The sequence below is a fragment of the Aulonocara sp. 'chitande type north' Nkhata Bay genome, linkage group LG19, assembly GCF_057382095.1.
Source record: "Aulonocara sp. 'chitande type north' Nkhata Bay isolate Kocher_YH1m ecotype deep benthic linkage group LG19, A_spYH_male_GT1.1, whole genome shotgun sequence".
Lineage (NCBI taxonomy): Eukaryota > Metazoa > Chordata > Actinopteri > Cichliformes > Cichlidae > Aulonocara > Aulonocara sp. 'chitande type north' Nkhata Bay.
In genome coordinates this window covers 11788285-11804847 of record NC_141362.1, presented here as the reverse complement: position 1 = coordinate 11804847, position 16563 = coordinate 11788285, and the positions used below count along the sequence as shown (strand labels likewise).

At 44.7% G+C, this 16563-nt stretch overlaps 2 protein-coding genes across 5 annotated transcripts in view; both read left to right on the top strand.

Annotated features, from left to right (window-relative positions):
* Positions 1 to 210: 210 nt before the first annotated feature.
* On the top strand, positions 211 to 3619 carry cln8 (CLN8 transmembrane ER and ERGIC protein). Its single transcript, XM_086275644.1, has 3 exons — positions 211 to 359; positions 649 to 1274; positions 1621 to 3619. The coding sequence occupies exons 2-3, from the start codon at positions 735 to 737 to the stop codon at positions 1945 to 1947; spliced, it is 867 nt and encodes a 288-aa protein (XP_086131770.1). The 5' UTR covers positions 211 to 359; positions 649 to 734; the 3' UTR covers positions 1948 to 3619.
* An 801-nt stretch (positions 3620 to 4420) lies between these two features.
* arhgef10 (Rho guanine nucleotide exchange factor (GEF) 10) overlaps positions 4421 to 16563 on the top strand; it is a 57890-nt gene continuing 45747 nt past the window's right edge. For 3 of the 4 annotated variants that reach the window (XM_086275352.1, XM_086275353.1, XM_086275350.1), the window contains exons 1-3: positions 4422 to 4835; positions 11368 to 11477; positions 15666 to 16016. In XM_086275352.1, the coding sequence (XP_086131478.1) occupies positions 11441 to 11477; positions 15666 to 16016 (388 nt within the window). In that variant the 5' untranslated portion in view covers positions 4422 to 4835; positions 11368 to 11440. Of the gene's footprint in view, positions 4836 to 11367; positions 11478 to 15665; positions 16017 to 16563 lie in introns of all 4 variants that reach the window. The other variant, XM_086275351.1, reaches the window with a different exon arrangement.

Sequence of the window (16563 nt, the reverse complement as noted above, 5' to 3'; positions counted from 1 at the left end):
ATTGACATGACTATATTATTTATTACTGTGAGGGTTTATTTGTTTATCTTACTATTTGTTAAGCGGTTTATTCAGGTGAATCTTGCGACTTCTTCTACAGGAATCCGGTCGTAATAATAGATAATCGTGATTAATATTAAAGAGGCTGTTTCCAGACAGAAAATATAAATAAGAGGCAACCAATGGGATTCTACGGCTGATCAGCGCTGACCAATGGGATGTCTGCAAAGTACAGCGAGGCTGGACTTCCTGTGTGGATGTCACATGACCAAATTGGAGTCGTATGATGTGAGTTTTCCTGTTTGGGGGTACTATCGGTTACAGAGGGACGCTGTACTCCCTGGAAACGCTTCTGTCCGGTAAGTTACACGTTTCTGTGTTAGTTAGTAAGTAAACTGCTTTAGATTTAATCATTTTTAAATATTCTGTGAGATATGTCGCGATGTTAACATCGAACTTTTCTCTGACTCTTCTTTCGAAGAACTCTGTAGTGAAAGTTTGTCACCGGCGGATGAAATGAACACAGATTGAAGGCTTACATAGAGTTTAAATAAAATGATCCGTGTGTACCGAGGTCCACGGCTTCGTGGAGTGTTTTCACAGGCACAGTGCTGCGTTAATGGATGGTGTGTTGTCTGTCTGTTGCAGGTGGGCCACACACACCATGCTCCTAGCAGCTCCACCTTCAGGTGACCCTCCCCGCGCTCAGGTTCGGTGATCCTCCGTAAAGCGCCATGGCCTCCGAGCAGCACACCGGCCGCCTCTCCCAGCCCAGTGCAGAGTACTTCTTATGGGACTATCGCCTCCAGCTCATCGGCCTTGGCTTCTGCTTCTATACTGTAGTGTTCCTCTTCTGTCACCTCCTGTCTGTGTCTCTGTGCCAGACCTACAAGTCCCTGCTGGCCAAAGAAAAGGTTTTTTGGAACCTTGCTGCCACCCGGGCAGTGTTTGGGATCCAGAGTACAGTAGCCGGTCTCCGGGCCCTCACTGAAGACTCCTCAATCACCAGAGACAAAGTGAGGGGCCAGGAAGACTGGTCATGGTTTAACGTGCTCACAGCCACGGGCTTTTTTGCATTTGAGAATGTTGCACTTCACGCCTCCAGTGTGGTATTTTGGTCATTCGACCTCCCACTGGCCACGCACCATTTCTTCGCCCTGTCGGGATACGTGGGGGCGGTGGTGTGGGATTCCCTGGGCCACTTCCTGCCCATGGTCACCCTCCTGCTGGAGATGAGCACGCCATTCACCTGTATATCCTGGATGCTGCTGAAGGTAAGCATGATCGTGTCACATGCACGTACCTTTCATCTCATTCTCCGGACTTGTATTTGTACGTAATCTTTGGTAAGTCCAGGCCCGGCTTTCTGTAGCATCTCACTGGCTTGACCTTTTGCTTGACTTGTAAGTTTTGCTTCCTCCTAAGTCTTGTGCACCTTGTGATTATGTTCACTGTACCAGAACGTTCTTAGAAAGAGGAAGTTCCCTTTTAAAAACAACAAAAACCTGAAGCACTAACCACAGTTTTCTCTGTTCCTTCTGCTCACTGGTTTACTGAACAGATTTTGCATGAATGTGAAGTAAAGAGAAGGTGTCTGACAGATTGTGTCTCCCCTGACAGGCTGGCTGGGCATGCACTCTGTTCTGGAAAGCCAACCAGTGGGTGATGATTCACATGTTTCACTGTCGAATGGTACTCACTTACTACATGTGGTGGGTAACCTTGACCCACCGGGTGGAGCTGTGGACCCATGCGCCCCTGCCCCCGCTAATACTCTTCTTCACCGGCCTCACTTTGCTCACACTTATCCTCAACCCCATATGGACCCACAAGAAGACAATGCAGCTTCTTAATCCTGTGGACTGGAACTTTGGCAACAAGGCGATCCCACTGAACGGCACCACCGACGGTCAGCCTGAGGCTTCTGGAAAACCTCATGCCAGTTAAGGAGTATCATCGGTGTCATTTCCTGTTTCAGTTATGGCTTTTTATTTTATTATTTGAGACTGAGTGGGAGCTGACTTTTGATGGATGCTTGTTTTAAATTCTACGTTTGTTAGACTGGGACTTCTTTTTAAGCCCCTTGGGCTCTCTAGTCCTTTGTTCTGTAACGCATCTTTTCCTCTAGCACCACCTCAGCTCAACTCTACTCAGTTTTTACAATTGTGTAGTACCTCAATGTGGGCGGGGTCATCATAGCAAGGTGGGCAGAAAGTCCCAGTCTGCGTTTTCTTGTCAGACTTCAGGTAAAAGAAGTTTGTGTCTCCATTTCCTTCGTTGTTGGGTTTGAAAAATGGCAGATTTGATTCTTGTGAAGGAGTCGCTCTTGTGAAGGAGTCGCTTTCATGACTCCACTTTTAAAGTAATAAATTACTTTTTTTCAGTATAAAATATGTATGAGAGCAGCTCCTGCATTAAAAATCAGTAAGTTTAAGATCAACAAAAGCTTTAATAAGCAAAATCTGCTTTGAGATAAAGACCAGAATTAAACTGGACTTAAATATGAGTTGGGAGTAGATGTTGTCGGCCCACAGCTGTTTCTATTGTGTACATATTGACAGTGAAATTTGCTCCGTCTGTTTAGGGAAGTTTGAGGTGAGCATGAAGTGTCTCTAAATCAAAGCACTGTGAACTCCAGAGGGGACCCTTTGTTACACAGCTCTGCTGCCTGAGTGGGGTAAAACTGGATCATGTTTGAGGATGACCTCTCATAGGTTTACTCATTGAAGTTATTAGATACTAAGTGTTGATCAGATTGGTGTGTTTGGACTGCATCAGCAGAGAAACAAGCATGTATCATGGCGGAGTTACACTGAGTCACAGCAGTCCGCTTCACAAAGGCTTAACTGTGCTGAAAAAATACTGAACTAGTGCTTACACTAAGCAAACCTCTGACCCTGATAACTGTGGTTTAAACTGGTGCAGCCCTGCAGCCCATCTTTATTTATGGTGTATTCTAAAATCCACTGAGTTTTATTTTATGTGTGTGGGATTTTTATAAAAACATACTAATGGCGATTGTGTGTGTTCCTGTATTTAAACCATAGGAAAGGTTTTATTTGTCTTTCGCTGCAAATGTTCAACTTCTCCACAATATCCCACTTTAACAGCTCTGCTTTTAGTTCTCATTAACAGAATAGCCCTGTGTTGTTATTGTACATGGGAAACAGAATTATGTGTTATATTCAGTAATTTTTTAAGACATTTTAATTGTGCACATAGTTGTAATTTTCTTTCTACAGCGTGCACATTAACACCTTTTGGCTCGGCCTGCACAAAAGCTGCCCAGCAAATAAGTGAAGCCCTCGTTAGATGTTTTCCTGCCTGTGTGTTAAATAAAGTGGAAAACGCTTCGAAGCCTCAGTCCAATAGATTAAAACTTTTCTGCTTTTCACACCTTCAGTAATTTCATCTTCGTAAAGAGTGAAATGTTGTTTTAGCTGTAGCTCTGATCTCACTTTAAATAAATCTGATCATGTTAGATTTAGATTGTGAAATTAGGGAACTACCGTGGGACAGATGTCCTGTTGATTCAGTGCCATATACTAACAGCTTCTGTGTTATCTATGTTGGACTGTGCATTCATTTAAACTACCGAGTTTCAAAATAAAGTGTTTCCTTGGTTATTGTGTCTCTTTCTTCTGTTTTGTCTCCTGTCACCATGCTCCTGCATGTGACCCAGAAATTCATGTAAGTGGGGCATGTTCACACAGGTCTGGAGAGCAGAGGGTGACGTTGCACTGAAGGACCTGTAATGTAGGCTTTAAACAAAATTGATAGGCAGATGCTGCAGCTGTGACATTTAACTGGCAGCCATTCAACATGTTTGCTCAAAGGGGAGGATGTCTGATTTTATTGTAGGGCTGTTCCTTCCCCCTCTTACATTTCGGGTGGGAAGCTCAGTGTGAGCTGAGGGGGGAGGAGAATGAAAGAGGTGGGCTTAGCTTAGACTGTAAGATGTGCAACAGAGGATCTGCCTGTAGGTGGCGCAATGGGAATAATTACCTCCAGTTTTCAATTGATTTCTTTTTCAACATTGCCATAAACCGTCAGCACATTCTTGCATATTTAAGGATGATTTCCCCCTGAACAGCAGCACAGGGCTGCAGCAGGTTTGTCTCGTACACAGATCTGTTACAGTCTGAAGAGTCACTTTGCTTATTGCGATACTTCATTTTAAAGTGAAGACATGAAAAAAAAAAAAGCTCCGTCAGAGAAACGAGAAATTACTCAAGATTTTTTAAGGATCTATAAAAAAAATGCTTAAAAACATTGTGTCCTTAAAAAAAAGTGAAAGTTTCAGCGTTAAAGGCTCAGAGTTCGTTATTCTAACTTTATGTGTCTGCTCCTGTAAATCACGCGTGAAGCAGCAGTCCAGCCTCTTCATCAGCGTGGACATCGGTGCCTCCCGGGGACAAAAATCCCTCCTTCGTTGTTTTCGGTTCAGGTTTTAACGGATAAGCTAAAAACTTCCTTCAACATCAACATTCAACATCTCCGGACAGCTGTGAGGGGGGAGCCACCTCACACGTCACGTGTCCGCTTTGCTCGAACTTCTTTCCCATAAAATCCGGAGAAGACGGCGGAGGTTTGATTGGCGTTCTACGCAGCCAATCAGAGCCCTTAGTGGCGCTGTGGCGGCCAATCAGCGTCTGAGACGGGGGGTGAGAGGGTTTTCATGGATGAAGTCAGCTTGCACCGAAGGGAGAGAAGTAAAAAGGACGAGAAGTGGATGTTTTGATAGGTTTGAAGTTGTGCGGGAGTCTGAAGTGTTTTGCGTTTAACGCTTGCTGTGAAAGGATTACGTCATTCACCTGGGAGCACGTCACAGAACGGTAAGTTGAGGTCATTTGTAGGTTTTTTACAAAGTTCTGAATAACCCTGACAAATGTGTCCCGATAACTGTGAGGTGAAGTGAGCAGTGATGTCAGCCTGAAGCAGAAACTGTGTTGGAAGATGTTGGCTATAACGTGGCGTGTCAGTTTCCACGGAGAAGATCCCAAACCCTGTCAGATACCTGCAATAACACAGTCACTAATGCGCCTTTTATGCGCATTTATGCCAATTTGTGCACCCTAATCCGGAAACGATCTGCTTTAAGAACAAGAATTACATCAACAAACTCTCCTCTGTGTTTGTTTCACCAAGTTTCTGAGCTGCCGTGTAAGATTTTCATACGTTTCTTCTTCTTACTTTGATCTTACTGCTGTTTTAGGACTGATTTGATGAGGTTGAGAGAACTGATAACAAACAGCTTTATGAACACAAAAATGTGGACTGAAAACACTGCACCACCCGTGGAGTTGACACTCCGAAAAATCATTCATAACTGGATAAATCAGAGCTGCAGATCCAAGTAGTCATGCATAGCATTCCTCAGCCAAAGCCCTGCACAGCTTCAGTCAAGTGGAAGATTGGTCTGAGCAGGCTGTGAAACCTCAGTTTAATTCATCTGTTTGGCCTTTGGTAGGTTTAGTAGGTGCCTATCTGCACTACAAAAGTCAAGTTCCTCAAGGAACCCTCCGAGGTTTGGTAGATCTCCAATGATGGTTAGAAATACAAAGAATGCTTTGATCACTGCTTGTATTGTCCAGTGTCGTGCATGTCCAGTTCATTCAGCCAGGACGAGGGTGAGGTGGAAGAAAGGCTCACACATGCACATGCTTGCACACAAGAGTCTCTGCTGGTAATTTGATTGGCAAATAACTGGAGAGGCCTGCCTGTAAATACAGATGCTTAATAGCTCCACCAGTGTGGGCTGTTTTTACTGTGCTTAAACTGCCTGCTGTCACTTAATGTCGTGTACATCACGTAGAATCCTTTATGAAGATGCTTTTGTAGATCACAGCCAGCTTTGCCACAAACATGAGAACACAGAGCACAGACTTCAGTGTCCTCACTTGTGCTCGGAGCAGTCTGTGAACACAGGTGCGTTTTAATGGAGAAATACCAGGAATTAGTTAAGTAACTGTGACAGGGCAGCCCGTAGCGCCGCTTTGCCAATAGCAGCTACTGTTTACCGTGACTGAGCTCGGGGGTGCCAGAGCACACAATGGTCGTGCAGAGGAGCATACCATTCATTTTTCGAAAGGCAGTTAATGGAGTCACTGTCCACCCACAACTCGGCCAAACATCCACCGAGACGGGACGTGGATTAGCAGCATAGCTCGCCAACAGCTGGGAAAGAAAGGCCGCTGCTCTCGTGCAGGTGGACGAGAGAAACTGACACAGCGCTGGCTTGTTAGGGAGCTTTACCTTCCTTTGTGCGATAGCACCGTGCTCTGTGAGATGAGCTGTAGCTCAGGACTCTGCCCAGGGATGAGTAAAGCTAAGAGTCACTCATATTCTTGGCTTTGGGAACTGTTTCCACCCTTTTCAAGTCCATGCATAGCCCACTGATGATCAGGAGTGGCATGGTTTCCTGTGGTCATTTTATTGTAATCTGATTGAGCTGCTCTATTCACATTAAAATTCCTTCAGAGCTGAAATCCAGCCAGTTAACAAAAACGCCTTAGAGTGGCTGCTCATCACCGCTCACTAAATAGTGTGTTTCTGGTGACATGTTGGCTTCTCGGAGCTTTGGTGTGGCTCGCTGGGTGGGTGGAGACCAGTTACGAGTGACAGCCAAGACTTTACGGTCTCTGTCTTCAAATGGACACCACGTTTGAAACATAATGCAGTCTTTTATTTTGCTGAGTGATTCCCAGGCTGGCAGAGTCATGTCAGTGTTTGCTGTTTGTATTATTAAAAACAGAATCTGCCTGCAAAAGACCGCTTCATACATACTGTATGGTGGGGTGATGCATCATTATGGCAAGCCCAATAAATCACGTCTGTAATCAGATCAAAGTCCTGCGGCCCCATGCATCTGATTATTGAAGTGTACTCCCTACAATCGACCGCCGCTGCATTATAATTATAAGTAGTAGCTGACGGGGACCAGACTTATCTTCTTGTGTTCTGTGTGGGTTTTATCCTGCACTGCTGTGAGGAGAGGTTGTATTCATTGGAGAGGAGTAAACGGTGGGCCATGTGAGCAGTAGGGAGGACTGCTTGCTTTACTGTGGTAGTGATATATGTGCCTGTGAATTTCCTTCGGTCCCAGATCTGATCTGAGCTTTCAACTTGCCAGCAGTCAGGACTCCGAGTTTGTGGTTGGAGTGGGTGGTGTTGTTGAGGCCCACATACTGTGTGAGCCCCGGTGCTCTACTGGATGCTCATCGCTTTATTTTTTACCGTGTGGTTCAAAGTATAAGTAAGCTGTGTTGAAAGTGTGTTAATGAGGGTGACCTATGTGAGAAGCAGAAGCATCCTTTTAACTCTGCTGTTACTCTTGAATTCTGATCATGAAGAGCTGCAGCGCCCTGAACGTCCTCACAAACATCTTCGAGTACTTTGTTAAGACTGCTGGGCCTCTCTTTGCAGGCCTGGGATCTTGTGTTCAGTAATCCGAACAGAAGGATGCTCTGCCCAGAGCTGCAGAGCAAAGCTCAGACACCCGTAGCGCCTGTCTCTCCCAGCACCCGCCCCCCCTGAGGCTTTGTTTATGACTTTCAGCCTGTGTGTGGAATGCCACTTGTCTTTAAGTGCGCACTAGAAGACTCGGCTGCAAACCTCTTGCCGAGCTCTCAGCGTCGCATATTTTTGATTGGTCTCTGTGTTTGGGTTAGTGGCTTTTTTATAATAAATCTGTGTTTAAAAGCTTAAATGCAAGTCAGTCATTCTTTGATTTCTGTAGATGATTAGTGCATGATAAGAAACCCTGCCTCATCTATGGACACAGGTTGGGTGTGGCTTCAGTTAATAAGATTATAAGAGTTTCACATGTTTGAAACACGATTTAATAGAAATGTAATTTTAAAATTAAGATCAAGACAAAGACAGCTGTGGTGTTTCTGTCTCACTACACACAGGTCACAGCTAATCCTCTGCACTCGGCCTCCTGCTGTGTGCAACATACGTGCTGTTTGTTATGTAGCATGTGCAGGTTATTAGGAGCACACAGGTGAGCAAATTGTCTGCATTACGCTGTAAGCCATATGACTGTTTTCCTGTCTGCGCAGCATTGCTCAGCCGCCCCAGCATGTAATGACACGCTCAGCTGAGTGTATCATCAACTGTGGAGAGGATTTTACCTTTTCTGCTGTCTTCCACTCTGCCTTAAATCACGGCTCTGAGATAAGCCAGCAATGCACTGCCTTTTAATTAAACACCAAATAGATTAGCGGTACAATTAAAAATGAATTACTGTGACTGTATTTGGCCTCTCAGCGAGGGTTTGTGAGATACACACACTCAGCTCGTGTGGCTCAGTCCAAAGCTGGTGACCAAAGCTGCAGATGTCATGTTGTGTTTGTGCTACAGGTCATCTTCACGGGTGAGACAGGTGCTTGTTTGGTGAAGACCACATTTGAAGTCACGCTACACCGCAAGCAGCGCAGGGTGTAATTTGGAAATGTGTTTAGTTTTCCTCCAAAAGAAAGCAGAAGGACCAAAGTGGGAGTAATTACAGGAGCAGGGAGGAATGCAGGAATCTGCAGGCTGACTGACAGAAGATCAGCTTCACTCACACATATTACAAATAAACAGAAACATGAGAAACGAAACTGTTTCAGTAACAAGTTTTTTTTTTTTAACCACTTTTCTCTTTAGTGCCTTTGGAGGAAGAAGAACACGTTTCAGTCCCTTTCCTCTCCCTTCCATCCTTTTCCTGCTTTCCTAAACCTCAAACAATGCTTTTAACGGGAGAGATGAGTCACGCTTTGAAGCTTCTGTTTGGCTTCGGCTGACAGTTCCTCGCTTTAAAACGTGTCAGCCGAGTTACGAGCGTGTTTGTCGTGTAGTTACCTGCTCACAGCAGTTACAGCTGACTCACAAAACTAGGAAGGAAACCCAAGTACGAAGCCCCTGGAATAAAAATAAAGATTCAGAGTTTTAGTTGTTTTCAGTTTGATCACACTGGATTGTTCTTATTTTTAATTTTCACTGAGATTACATGGGTGTAGGGCTGCCACGATTAGTCGACTAGTCACGATTACGTCGACTATCAAAATCGTCGACGACTGATTTAATAGTCGACGCGTCGTTTGAAGCTTTGTAAGATCCCAAAAGACACAGGAATGAGTAGTAGGATTTAAGAGTGTAATAACGGACTGAAACAGAAGATGGCAGCACTGCATGTACAAGGATGCCAGCTGCCGTCAAACCCAGAAGAAGAAGTAGCTCTGTCCCAGAATTCATAGCGCAGCCCAGCTCAGTTTCCACCAATAGCGGCAGCTAGTTAGTTTTAACATTACTCTTTCTGGGTCACAAAATAAACGTTTAACATATTTTCTAGCAGAATGTAGCTGTGTAAACCTCAAATATCTGCTCAGTTTATCAGGACACCACATATTTTCAAAAGCGCTCCGACGTTTTCGGAGACGTCTGTTACCCACTAGCTCGATAGCGAGCCGGGGCAAGGCTCACTAGAGCCGTGAGAACACCGGACTCCTGGCTTCAAACCCACCGCCGTCTTTCGCTACTCAGGTTAAACATATATAAGTCACTTAGATACCGTAACTTAAAAATGTTATTGTTTGGCTTTTTTTTAGTATTTTATTTGTTCCTGAGTAAATCGGTTTGGCTGAGATTAAAGTTATAGTTTTTACACAGCTGAATAAATGTCAAGCAGACAGCTGATTATCAGAAGTGTGAGATGCTTGAGAATTTACTCCGGTGTCCTGTTATATTTTAGATAGCAAGGAGTTTATTAAACTTCACCGAAACAATCTGCAAATTTCATTAAAATTTAATAAACTATCATCTTGTCTTTATTTTTAGTTAGCACAGACCTTAAACACTTAAAGCTGTAAGCTAATGATAGTTATATAAGAGCAGGTGCTGCTGGTGCAATAAGCTGTTCGTTTTACGTCCAATGGATGATGATGTGATTAGTCGACTAATCGCAAAAATAATCGACTATCAAAAAATTGTGGCAGCCCTACATGAGTGACAATTGCTAATATGATTTTATTCAGTCTAAGAAAAATATTTCATACCATGATAATTAAAAAAAGATCAAACACAAACATTATATATCACTGTTCTTCAGCACAGTAGAGCCTGAAGATGGACAGATGTAAGATATGTTAATGCTGCAGCTGCATCTGCCTGTCTCTTTGTACTCCATTATGAAGCTAGGGCCTCCTCAGGCTCAGTGCAGCCTACCTGTCTGTGTTAGCACTGTTAGCCGTAGCAGACAGATCCTCTCTCCTGGCCTTGTGCCCAGTGAACAGAGTGGAGGACAACGCGAGAGGATTTCACATTATTTCTAGACAAAACAAGCTTTGAGACTCAGAATGAGTTATCCTTCTTGTTTTCTGTTCTGCTGCACGTTTGTCTTAGTCAGAAGCAGACTGCTGTGAAGCTACGCTGGCTGTGGAGATTGCATGGATAGAGAATGGTGCACACACAGCGCTACAATGCCTGCTTTATGCCACAGCATGATGTCACCACACTGTCATCTGTCCTTGTGCACAGTAGTGAGCTGAAGATGTCCAGTAAATAGCTCAGCTTTGTTTGACAGAAACTGTCACCTCTGGATAAAAGCTGCACATCAGACAGGAACCCTGTGCTGCTCAGGAATGTAACGCCTCTTATGTTCATGCAGGTCCAAAGGTCTCCTGCCTCAGCATGCTAATAAGGACCAAAATGTGTGGCTGATAATTGCTGTTTGAGACAGAAGTGCAACACTGACCTGTGCCTCTGCATGATAACCTGCCTGGGTTTTAATTTACAGCAGCACATATTTCACATCCTGGAGCGTTAAAGTGAGTTTTTGATAGTCTGCTCGTGTAATGCATTCTGAATGTATTTGAAACCAAAGAAATGAGTTCAAATCTAAGCTGAATCCTGCTTTGCATGAACTTTGCTTTAGCTGCAAAGCTCCACAGCTTCTGTTTTCCTCGTGGACACGCAGCAGGGTGTGATGTGTCCATTACAATTGTAGCACAGGCTGTGCATACCATGGCATCACACACACACACACACATTAGCATATGACAATGCCGGGCACACATAAACACACGCCAGCATCAGCTCTCCCTGGGAGCTCTACAAGTGTTTCCTTTGTTTTCTCTCACTCTTCATTTGTCTGAATTCGCTTTGGTTCAGAATCAGATGTTGATACAAAAGGTAGCAGACCGTGACAACACAGCCACGCTGCTGTCTGCCGCTTTAAGTAACATTGAATAACAAGTGGTTGGTCTTTTGTGGACCGACTGGCTCACATATGCTGACCTAGAAATGCCAAACTTGGTCTCTTTTTTTCTGTTGTATGAGCCTCCTTGAACTGACTGTAACGACATTTGTCCTTTTCTCCTGTAGGAATGTGCGTTGGTGTAACTGAGCCTCTGCGTGCTGATGTCTGAAGAGCTTTAGCAGGAGAAGAGCAGTAAGCATGGACATGGAAGACTTTCCTCCCCCACCTCCTGAAAGTAAAGTCAACAAATCCTCGTACTTCATATGTGATTTGCATGTGTCCGCTTCCTCGATGCTTAAACTGGTAAACATGGTGGAAAGTGTTGTTTTCATGGGCCGGTTAGCTCAGTTGGTCAGTTCAATTCTATGTACATAGTGCCAAATCACAACAACAGGCCCTACAAAACCTGAGCAATCAAAACTCCCTATGAGCAAGCATTCGGTGACTGTGGGAAGAAAAAACTCCATTTTAACAGGCTCATGGAGGGGCGGGGCTATCTGCTGCAACTGGGTGAGGGGAGGGGAGATGAGGGACAGGACAATAGACACACTGAGGAAGAGAGCTGAGTTTAAGAATCATCCACTTCCTATTAGCGCCTCGTCCTGAAAGACCACCGTCTTGTTTTGCTCTTTTCTTTCGTTGTACATGTACAATGACAATAGACATGCTACTCTATTCTGTAAGAAGATGGTTTGAAAGGCAGGTGGGTGGAGCTTCTATATAAAGGATATCCTTTCTCTCTGACATCATCCAAATCCAACGAGGAAAAAGAAGAGTTTGGCTCACAGGGATCATTAAAAAATTCCACAGCTGTCATAGTTTATAAATGTGTATACGTATGACAGAAAATGAACAAAAACGTCCACTTTAACCAAAATGAGGAAACTTTGTTTCACAGAGGTTGCAGGTGTTGGTCAGCTGATCACTTCTGCAGGTCATCGTAAGGTTAGATGATTTTCTCAGAGGTTGATGAAGCTGTGCAGCTCGAGTCAACAGCGCAGATTCCTCTCCTCCGCTCATCCACCGCTGTAGCGTGCGTGGGCGGAGGAATGAGGGAGTAAGGAGAGTAAAATGTGCTGCGCTACTGTGAATAGCAGACAATGTGCTTCAGTATGAGGCAGAATACTGATGCAGCAGCGCGCACAGGGGCACACAAAGCCTCCGGGGTAGACGCAGGCCAGAGAAATCCTTCGTCTCCAGCTGGCCGCTCGCTCGATTTGTTGCTGAGGCGAAACAGAAGCAGTGAGTCATTTAAGCAGACCGTTATGGAGCTGAGGGGTCCTCAGAACAACATCCATATTGTCAGCGTGAACAGCTCGCCTCCTTGCCACATTTGCATATATATATATATATATATATATATATATATATATATATATATATATATATATATATATATATTAGGGGTGCAACGATACTCGTATCGATATTGAACTGTTCGATACAGTGCTTTCGGTTCGGTATGCATATGTATGGAACAATACAAAATTTTTAATTTATTTTATCAACTTTCCTTCTGACGATGCTGTCTGTGTTGAGAATAGCGGATAGTATAGCTTTTATTTTGGAAAGAGACATTTCTCTGTAATAAACTCTCTTTTCCAAAGATGAGTGATTCCTCAATCAGATACAGGGCTCGCAAAATCGCTAGCCCGACGTCCCGGGGCTAGCGATTTTTCCAGTCGGGCTACCAAAATCTATCTCTGCCCTGCCCGTCGGCCTATCGTAGGAAGGAAAAATATATGTCAATGCTTTTGCATTCTTTCGGAAATGTAGCTGGGTAATTATGTCATTGGCATCGGTGAGCCACTGTCAATATGTGACATATTGAAATCGCGTTTGAATTTGTGCACCAATTCCTCTGACATAGTCTTATTAATCGTTAGCTTACTACGCAAACATGACAAGTGAAATCTCCCGCAGCTTAAACATGTGAGAGGTTGATCGCGCAGAGAATCGCTGAGCTTATGTGAGTGTGTGTGTAAAAGCAGCAGGATATATGTTTCAGTTCTGCTGAGCCAAATAAGACAGGTCAGGGTGAAGAAGTGACAGCCAAAGAAAAGCTTACCACAAAACGGAGAAGTTATGACAAATCAGACTATAAGGCAAAAAGAAAGTGCAGCTTTATGGTTTCATGGACAAAAGAATTTCTGTGGCTGCAATATGACGAGCTAAATAACCAGGGCTGCACATAAGTGGTCCGCAGGTGCGCATTCGCTGTCAAAATAAAAAACGCGCACAAGATAAGAAGTTGCAACGCGTGTTTGCATACATAAGATTTTCAGGAGGAGGACAGACATTTGTTTAGAACTCTTAAAGATGTCGAAGAAGCTCCTTTAAGCAATTACTGTGATGTTCCTCCACCTCCAAAGAAATGTCAGGAGTCCGAACCACAAAAGAAGCACGTATTCTCGGAAAAGTGGTTGCAGGAGGTGAGCTGGCTTCAAACAAATGATGAACGCACAGAGATGTGGTGCGGAATGTGCCGTGAAAATTTAATAAATGACAAATTAAAAAGGCATGAACATTTTTTTTGTATCGAAAAAATATCGAACCGTGACACCAAAGTATCGAACCGAACTGTGAATTTTGTGTATCGTTGCACCCCTAATATATATATATCTCAACTTTGTAGTCTTATATTTTTATAACACTACAAAGTTGAAAGAAACTCTTCAAAGTGGAGATTTTATTTCCCTTTAAGAGCTGAAAGTAGACGTTAGATGATAATCGTGTGTGTGCACAGTCTGTAAGTAAGCTGTTCTGACATGCACAGCCACTCACCGAGCCAGCTATCAATGACCTCCTCGGCCCACAGTTACAGATGTACTATTGAATGGCCATCTGTGATTATTGCTCTGGCAAAATCCAATCAAACGAACTCTGTTGTGACACTGTCGAGTGTTTCACCAAAGTGCCGATTACTGCAGTTTTTAGCATGTGATCATGCATCCTACATCCCAGTGTTTCCAAAGGCTGTCCGTGCTTTATCACGGCGTCCCACAGCGTTCAGCTCCACCGATGGAAACGGGCAGATAGCATCTCTGTTCCCATGCTTGTTCTTTGCACTTCTGTTTTCATGAGCCGTGGGTGGAGATGGACACGGGTTGACAAAGTTGAGCGGGAACATTAATCACAGGCTGTTCTCTCTCACACTGAGGAGGTGGAACGACTACCTGTCAGAGCCTGAGTCACAGCTGTGTGCACCAAAGTTAGGGTTCAGCCCGTTAGCTGGCCACTAGCCTGGAGGTGAATGTGGTTAATTAGATGGTGACTGTGTGTAAGCAGTAACTATACAATGATCAAAGAAGTATGTGTAAATGTTGGGACTTCAAACATGACAGCAAAGAATAAAAACTGTGGCGGTGGGATCGAACCAGTGACCTTTCGATCTTCAGTCTAACGCGCACCCAGCTGAGCTATTTCGGCCTCTGGTGCTGTCGGGGGGCCTCACCGTGTCACACAGGAGACCGTGCTCTGTTTTCTTTGGGACCCCGTTCGGGATATGAGACAGAAAATCAAACTCTACACTGAGAGTGAACGGAGCCGTGCTGGCTGTGACGAGACGTGTGAGTGATCACAAAGAATCTGTGGTATTTGAGAGAAACTGTGATAGTGGGAGAAAATATGATTCTCAGAAACCCTTCACGATGTTGGCTCTGATAGAAGCAGAGCCCCATACAAGCTCTGTAAAGCCTATTTATAGTATTACCTCATATCTCCACCAGCACTGACTTCTGAAATAAAAATACTCGTTTTTTTTTTTTTTACTGCAATCCCACAAACTGTCTGTATCCATGTTGGAGCTGAAGCCTGCTAATGAAGGCTGAGCATTCCTAAACCAGGAATAATGCACAAACTCAGGCTGTAGCCCTCGCTGAAGGGAGTAACAGCTCTCTTTCCTGCTGGCCTAATTGCAGTGTGGAAACTGGAAAGATATTTGTAGTTCCCTTCCTGTCTCCTGTCAGCTGAGCGCTCTGATGTGAATGCCTTTGAATGCTAGCTGTGCGTTGGAACCCCCCAGTTTGTTTTTGCTGTAAAACCAGTGCATGTGCTGCTTCGGTGCCAGTCCCCAATGCCGACGCTTGTGCAATAAAGTCAAGCCCATCCTTATTTAGAAGTCTGTATGTGGCTCAGTCCTGCAGATTTCAAATGCCACCCAGAGCGCATCTGTGTCTGTGTCCTCAGCCTCTTTTTCCAGAGCTGCAGCACCACCCATGATGCTACAGATGTTAAAGCAGCGCTTTAAGTATCGTTACTATTATCATGCAGTCAAAAAGTGTTTAGCTGATTGTGGTAAACTCATAATTAGTGTGTCTGTCACCTCAGAGTTTTGCACTACATGATAAGATAATAAAGCAATAGCTATTATTCTCTAAATCTAACTAAAATCCAACACCTGGCACATCTGGAACCTGTCCAGTGTTGGCAGGTGACATCTCTTTTGCAGATGAAGATGAGGGGGAACCCTTCGATTTTGACGACATCCCCGAGGCTGCCTGCCCGCCGCCCGCGCTCCCCGTCAGTAGGGATCAGAACAAGGACAGCACTGTGAACAGCCAACGCTCGGACCTCTTCCCCACTGCGGACCCCCCGGTGCCTTCCTCCGCAGCTCCATCATCAGCAGATGGAACAGTTGCCACAGCAGGTGGCGCAGCTTCAGAAGCTGAAGGGACATCTGCTGCTGAGGGGACTGATGACAGGGAGAATGATTTGCCTCCGCCTCCGCTCCCTCCTCTGGATGATGACACGGAGACACGTCCTGCAGCAACAGGTATGCAGTCCAGAAGTGCTGGCCTTTCCTTAGGACAGAGAGTCCTTCCAACTAAAGTTGTGTTTGGAAATCAGTTAAGTGCAAACAATGCCTCGAGTGTGTGTTTTGTTTTTTGGCAGTGACAAAGGTTCTCTGCATTGCCCTGTCATGTTGTGCGTACCCTATCTGGCTCTGCTCACGCCCCTTCAGCTCCAGCGCGAGTGAGATCGTAAAGTGGGGCAGTCTGTCTCTCTGGTGACACCTTGTATATCTGGCTGCCTGTAGCTGGAGATGTTCTGGCTTTTATCACTGAAGGGCACGACAGCAGCAGCAGCGGTCTGGCTGGGCTCTGTTTATTCTCAGTCATTCTGAAATATGATGAGATGTTCCCACTGCACTACACTTCACCGTTTGAGCATCGTTTGCACTCGTGAGAGATGCAAGATCCACATACATGCAGAAGTCTTCTAGCGTAGACGCTACGTGATGTTCCCCCATTCAGGTTTTCATACTTTCAGCACTGCTCACTGCTGCACAATGCCACTGCAGCTTTAACCAAAGCTGCATA